The sequence below is a fragment of the Elaeis guineensis genome, chromosome 1 (assembly GCF_000442705.2).
Source record: "Elaeis guineensis isolate ETL-2024a chromosome 1, EG11, whole genome shotgun sequence".
NCBI classification, from domain to species: Eukaryota; Viridiplantae; Streptophyta; class Magnoliopsida; order Arecales; family Arecaceae; genus Elaeis; species Elaeis guineensis.
Genome location: NC_025993.2, coordinates 146,198,142 through 146,205,289, shown reverse-complemented (window position 1 = coordinate 146,205,289; position 7,148 = coordinate 146,198,142). Strand labels below are relative to the sequence as shown.

The 7,148-nt window shown below is 40.9% G+C and overlaps 1 protein-coding gene across 1 annotated transcript; it reads right to left on the bottom strand.

The window, feature by feature from the left end:
* Positions 1-2,706: 2,706 nt before the first annotated feature.
* Positions 2,707-5,313, bottom strand: LOC105038932 (zinc finger protein WIP2). Its single transcript, XM_029262705.2, has 2 exons — positions 4,559-5,313; positions 2,707-3,338 (listed from the first exon to the last, which is right to left on the bottom strand). Exons 1-2 carry the CDS (start codon positions 5,120-5,122, stop codon positions 2,901-2,903), a joined length of 1,002 nt encoding a protein of 333 aa, XP_029118538.1. The 5' UTR covers positions 5,123-5,313; the 3' UTR covers positions 2,707-2,900.
* Positions 5,314-7,148: the final 1,835 nt, after the last annotated feature.

Sequence of the window (7,148 nt, the reverse complement as noted above, 5' to 3'; positions counted from 1 at the left end):
AAAATCATAGCTAGGATCTTGACACGAACATGCTACCTTTATCTGAAATCTGAAAAGAAAACAAACGTTAGCAAAATCAAATTGAAGATCAAATTTTCATACCTTTAGATCCTACAGATGTCTGGAGTTCTGATCGTAGCCATGGACGCACCCGACCTCTGCTGGTATCCACACGAAAATGTCTGATCGGAGCATCGAGATCACCAATGTGCTAGCACCTTGTAAATCTCACTCTTCAGTCTTAGATCTACATCTGTTCTTCTAGATCCCTAAGAAGAAGATCACTGTACAAATTCTTTCGGACAGATCCAATGGGATCTGAACCACATCACCAAGAAGGAAAGAAAAATCTTTCTTCTTCTCTTCTTCTTTTTCTCTCTTAGCTCTGATCTCTATCAGATCTGGGCATTGGGGATGAAGGGGAGAAAGAAAGGGGCATTGGGATAAAGGTTATGCCGTAAGAAAAAAGACACCTAACCTGAGCGCACGCCACCTTCTTTTCTCTTAATTTTTGTCGCACACAAAGAAATCCCTCGTGCCTAAAAAAGGAATAAGATCAGATCTTTACCAAAATAGGGTATGTGTGGCATGTAATAATGGAAGAAAATAAGTTGTGCAATCAAGAAGAACTGCGTGAGATCTATCATGCAATTTCTTAGCGCATGCCTCATTTTTCCATAGTTTTTGTCGCACAAAAAATTATTCCATGCCCCAATCTAATATGATTAAAAGTTTTCTTGATAAGACATCTATTTAAATCATATTTGGATAGTTGTTCTAAAGAGAGAGAGTCTCAAAAAATTTGGACTCTCTGAGTCATGGCTCATCTGATTCAAATTGGATCTCAATCGAGTTCAAAACGAGTCCGAATCGAATCGAATTCGAAAGGCTGTCAAGCCTGATCTAATCAAGTTTGAAATTTAAATCTGATTTGGATAATTGAACTCAATTAATATTAAATTAAATTAAATTAAATCTGATTTAAATTAATTAAGACTTAATCTATAATTTAATCAGCTCCAATAAAACTATAATATTTACAATTAAATCTCTGTGCTAACAATTAGCAGCTGCCATAACTTAACACTTACAAATTAGTAGTTTTTAAAATTTAAACTATTAATCTGATTGATAATTCGAATATGATTCAAACTATTGATCAGGTCATACTCTTTTTGTGTGTGACTTCTCAGGTTCTATTCTATCCGGTAGTGAGACATACCGTGATCTCCATCACAATATCATCAAAATTTTATTCAATAGACAGAACGATTCCAACTCACCTCAACAAGAATCGTTAATCCAAAAATGATCCTAGTAAATTTTCACGATCCATCAGTGATGCCTAGCAACATATAGTAGCAACCCAGTAGAACATAAAAATGAATCCCTAGGTGTAATTATCGTGTGGTATAATCCTCTATCGTGAGTCTCGACTAGACAGAGGTCATGGAGAACTCGTCAAACTCTATCATCAGTCATATATTAGATTTGCTCGACTCGAGTTCATTTGTGAATCATTTGAAAACTCTTTTTCAGTATTCACACTTCTCTGACCAGAGATTTTTTGAACTCAGTTTTACGAATCACATAGGACTTCTCTTTTTCTATCAAGATCGATAGATTCTATCTAAGTGCATCCTACTCCAAACAGTGAACCTGAACTTACAATAGCCAACATACACAGCAAGGATCCGAATGACTAGTGATCAAGGGAATGGACAGTCAAACTAAATAGTCTCACTGCGAATAGCCAACATACCGCAGGTCAAAGGACCAGTCACACCACTGCAGAATCGAGAAAATCACTGACGAGTGAGTAGACATCCAAGTGATTTTTCGTATTGATCATTTTCAGTGCAAGTTATTCTCTAATGACTATCTGTACTTTCATCTCAGTATCTCTGCACCGCAGATTCGAGACTCATCTGTTCTAAAAGGAAGTGATTAGTGCACCGATCTTGAATGGATTAATCACTGTCCTCCGCGACGATCCTTCGATCGGGAGTATTTAGAAATTAACCACTAATGATGTATGTCTCAAATTTTCAATACTTTGAGAATATATAGAATCATCTTTGTTAATTTGTAGGACAAATCATGGACACATATGATATGATTGATTATCAAGACTGCTCATCTAATACAAAATATTATCCAAAAAAAATATATGTCAGTTAAGATTGATTTGTAAGATACACATCTAATAATATTGGAAAAAAAAATAAATAAAAAGACATCAACTACTGAATTTCGATGAACCAAAAGCAAACTGTATTTACTAGAGATCGGCTTGACGTTGTTGTGTTAGTGTTGGAAATTTATAAATAAAAAATTAAAACCTTATACCCAAAAAGCATTTGTACTGCATCAAAAAATAGGTAAAATACCTCCCAGGTTTGAAAGGTACAGACAATCAATAAGTTGCACCGTTTCTTTTACTATCCGTACGCTCCCAGTCTTGGGGTAAGAGGAGGCCAGGAAAGCACAGAAGACGACTAAATTAGATTAGCAAAGATAGGGAAAGATATATTGCTAACCAAAACTAGGAAAGAAAAAAGAGACCTTAGGTACTGCCCAACCTGACCTTGATAACCTCATAACACAATTCTATGCTCTCTATTTTGATCTAACAAATTAAAAAGTACATCAGAACTTGCATGAACCAAGTTAAAAGAAAGAGAAACTAAGACAACTCCATTTACAAGCCATTGGCCGACATTGCTTTCATATCAGTCTCATACTAAAACCAGAACAAAGGGAGCAAAGAACCCTCTAAACTAAATCAATTCGAAACTAGCTAAGAGGGCTTGTACCATTTGATAGAGCCAACTCACTACCTAATTATATCAAACCATATACGCAACTCCAAACCCCACTTCTTCTATACTGCCCTACACTCATCGCGACAGATCGCCATCTTGTTCGATCTCGGATGATGGCTCATCCTCCTCTTCAAAGCAGTTGATGCCGTATGCTGCATGCCCATGCCCGAAGGCTCTGATGTGGTCCTTCAGCGACCTCTTGTGCTTGAAGTCAGACCCACAGATGCAGTACCAGAGCTTGCCACAGTTCTTCTCATGTGTCCTCCAGTCCCCCTTCACTGCGAAGGCCTTGCTGCACTTCCGGCACATGAAGGGCTTGATGCCATGCTTCCTCTTGTAGTGGGTCTGCAGGGTCCTGAAGTCCTTCAATGGCTTTGATCTTGGATGGTCTATGTTGTTCCGGCACCCCGGTGCACAGCAGTAGCATGGGAGCCTCAGCATTGCAGTTGGTTGGATGCCTCTCAGAGATTCCGGACCCTTCCTATATTGTGAGCCATGCCCCCACATATGCATCTATATATAGTTACACCGCATGAAAGAAAAGGAGTCAAGAGATCAAAAAATGAGTGCTCCTAAAATTATTGGAGCTAGCTATTATTCTCAAAAAATATTGAGGTTATTAACATGTACAGTATGTTTGAACTTCTGTTGAGAAGCTTAGATATGAATTCCATTATGTGACCAGAATATTAAGGTTGACAGCAGTACATGGGATTTTGCATAAGAATAGTAGTGGAATTCCGGCAAGGACGGAGTAAAGTTGTTTCCGTCGAGAATATTTTATGATGTCGATGTATAGAATGTCCCATTCTTTTCTTTGAGAAGTTTCGATATGATTTCTACTATGACGAGATGCACTTCCATGACACTACTCTTTGCAATATTTCGCATAAGAAATATTGTAGAATTCTGGAATTCTGGTGTCGACAAAGAAATGTTGCTGTTTAGAATATTTTAGTCATTAGAGTTTGTCGTTCTTTTTGCTTAGAAGCTTGGATAAGTTCTCGATCATGGTAAGAAAGATAGAATTATTCTCCCTGATATGAGGGCCTCTACAAAAACGAGGGTGATAAATGATGATGCCCACCTCTTTTGGTTTTATGTTGGTGAATGTGAACAGTTGCAGTTTTGTTTTTGTGATCAGTCAAAAACTTGAAAGCAAGGAATCACAGGAAATAATCACGCGAAAATAGGAGTGTCAAAGAAAGTTCACTGCAAGAGAAGCACTCTCTTACACGCACACACAGAGAGAGAGAGAGAGAGAGAGAGAGGTTGCAGATATCATCATTTTGTTTTGGGGAGAAGCCACCCAAAATCGAAATCTTCATACAAGGACTGGTTTCTCTGGGCCAGTGACTGTTGAGTACAGTAGATATGTGATACTGTTTTTCTTTACAGGCCATACAGGCATCTGAGCCACCCTGAAAGAACTGGAAATCTTTTCAGTAGTTTCACAGCAGCCAAAGCCTAATAAAAACACACAATCAAAAAGCAACAAAAGCACGAGGAACATTGCCTATGTGTAGTTCAATCACATAAAAAGGGGAGGTCCTATGGATCACAGCCTCAATTAGACCTGACACCAGACATATAGACAGGTGTGACATAACATCCCACACCTCTTTACCATGCAAAGGCCTTATAGCACAAAAAATATGTGGATCAGAAAGACAGATCCCATGACAAAAAAAAAAAAAAAATCAGAAGAGGCGAAGGGGGAAGAGATGGATCACCTGCATGTTGTTGTATCTGTTGAAGGTCTTCAAGCACACAGGACAGGAGAACTGGGTGGGGCCGATAAGGATCTGAGAAGGGGTGGGGATCCAATACTGGCCCTTGTTGAGCCTTCCTATAGGAGTCGAAGGGTAGCCTAGAGGAACCACATCATCACCACCTTCTCCTTCTCTGTCTCCAGTACTGTCCTCTGCGGTGGAGGAGACTCTGGAGATGAGATCAGCTGCACTCGGGCTTGGAAGGCCTATGTGAAGGGCCACCGTCACATCCTCATCATCACCATCATCAGCTTCTTCATCAATACTCATGACTTTGTTCTTGGCTTCACTGCAGGAGGTGTCCTCCTCCTCTGGCGGCCTTGTCGGGCTGAGGCTAAGGAGAGGAAGGGCCTCCCTGAGGGGAGGGGAGGGGGGAGGGGTTGGGAAGTGGGGGTTGTGGTTGTTGTAGCTGTGCGTGTTGTACAAGTTGTAGGTGGGGATGGCCGTTGAAGGGGGAGCAGGCTTGGTGGAGTAAGGGTGGTAATTGTAGTATCCTTTGAAGAAATTGGTGTAGGGGTCTGCCATGGTTGGACACCAGGAAAGAGAGGAGGGCGGTGGATCGATTTCCGGACTGAAAGCCTATTATAGAGAAGAGAGAGAGTATCAGACCGCCAAATAATAGAGATGACTCAAAAGTGTAAAGTAGAGTAAAAATTCACTGATTAAAGAAATAATAAAAGATCAAACGGATGTGTGTTCGATAGATAGAAGAAGGGAGGGTGTGGATGAGAGAGAGAGAGAGAGAGAGAGGGAAAAGTACCCAGTAGGGAGAGAGCGTATAAAAAGCAAAGGAGAAGAAAAGGGAGAGAGAGAGAGAGACAATCTAGGGACTTGGAGGAGCAAGAGAGAGGTTGCCGGGACTAAAATAACACACCTCTCCCCTGAGATGGGGAAAAAACTTACTCATACAAAAATACCTGCACCAACCAACAAACGTAGGGAAAAAGAATGACAGATTAGACGTAGCATTAGCCCAAAGACAAGGTTAGAGGCTAGGGTTGGATCTTGTTTCACGCGCTAAGACACCTCCAATATGCCCTTTGCTTGGGATGGGAACCGGTTCCTCCCCATCCCGTCAATTACTTCGGTGGGCGCGCCCCGGTCGGCTCGGCTCGGGACGAGCCCACGACGCCCTCATCCCGAACCCCAAGCCGACCAATCCTTGTTTCCTATGCTCCCTCGTAGTTCGATTCCCATGCACTACTCCTTCCGTGAGGCCCCCGTTCACACCGTCACAAATTAGACCCCTGCCACATCTCCGCTTCGAGCCGATAACTCGGCTTCATTTGGCTCCGTTGGGCAATTCCATGCATTTCGGAAAGCAAAATATTCTTTCATCGATTAATGAGTCTTCCAGAGGAAACAAGTATGTGTCCACCATCACTGTAATTTTGTGGAGCACTGCAGGGCTAGCACGCAAGTGCAGGAGGTGGTGTTTTCTTTTTTGGGTGTTGTGGAGGCAGCCCTTCAAGCTTGATAATTTGATGTTTTGCATGTTCCTTTTCACCCTATGTATGGAATATTCGATGGTATACGATGTTTCAATCAACATCATGCAATTTTGATGGTGGTGGCCCGGGTATACGTTGGATGTATACAAATGTTTTGCACATACAAATAGTAGGACTCTTTAGCTTGTGGTAAGCTTGGCAGTCATGCATTGGTGGTGATAAATGACGGTGGCTAGATGTTCATTTGGTTGCAGAAAGAAAATGCTCCCACTTCCTTGCATTTCTATTTGACAATTTAATGTGTTCAGTGCATGTTAATAGCTGCGGTCCTCTATCTGTTAAAACATTTTCTCCTATATTTATCAACCTAATAGATAGATAGTGTTGTGGTGTAGAAGTAAGGACATTATTAGTCCCACATTAGTTGAAGTCAAAGAGAAATCTAGTTTATATAGGAAGGGACCATCTATCCTACGTAAGTCATCTTTTAAGGGACAAAACTGTGAGGCTCAAAAACGATCCATATAGCCCTCAGATTATAGATCGTAGGTCAAAATGGACAATACTTCACATGCCGAGCCATGAGTCCTTGACTGCATTGATGCTAGAAGGAGAGCATCGCCCTCTATGAACTGTGGGGCTCCTCTGTGGAGTATGTAGATTCTCCCTTAACTCCAACCAAGGTGGGGCTATATTGTGGTGTAGAAGAAAAGACATCACTAGTCGAATATTGGTTAGAATCAAAGAAGAATCTAGCTTATATAGGAAGGGACCATCCTTTTTATGTGAGGTATCTTTCAAGAGGCAAAACCATAAAGCCAAAAAATGATCGATACAATCCTCGGACTATGCACCATAGGTCAAAATAGACAAAACCTCACATGCCGAGTCGTGAGCTTTTGACTGCAACAGATAGTTTAACAGTCAATGCATTGGTGGTGATCACAAAGGATGGCAAGTAAAAAGTGGTTTGATTGTATAAAGAAACATTATCACTTCCGCATATTTCTATTTTGGGAATGGGATTGTACCTTTAATTCAAAAGAAGGATTCATCTTCCTTGACGTGAAGCCACTATTGGATCATCCATCGCACACATC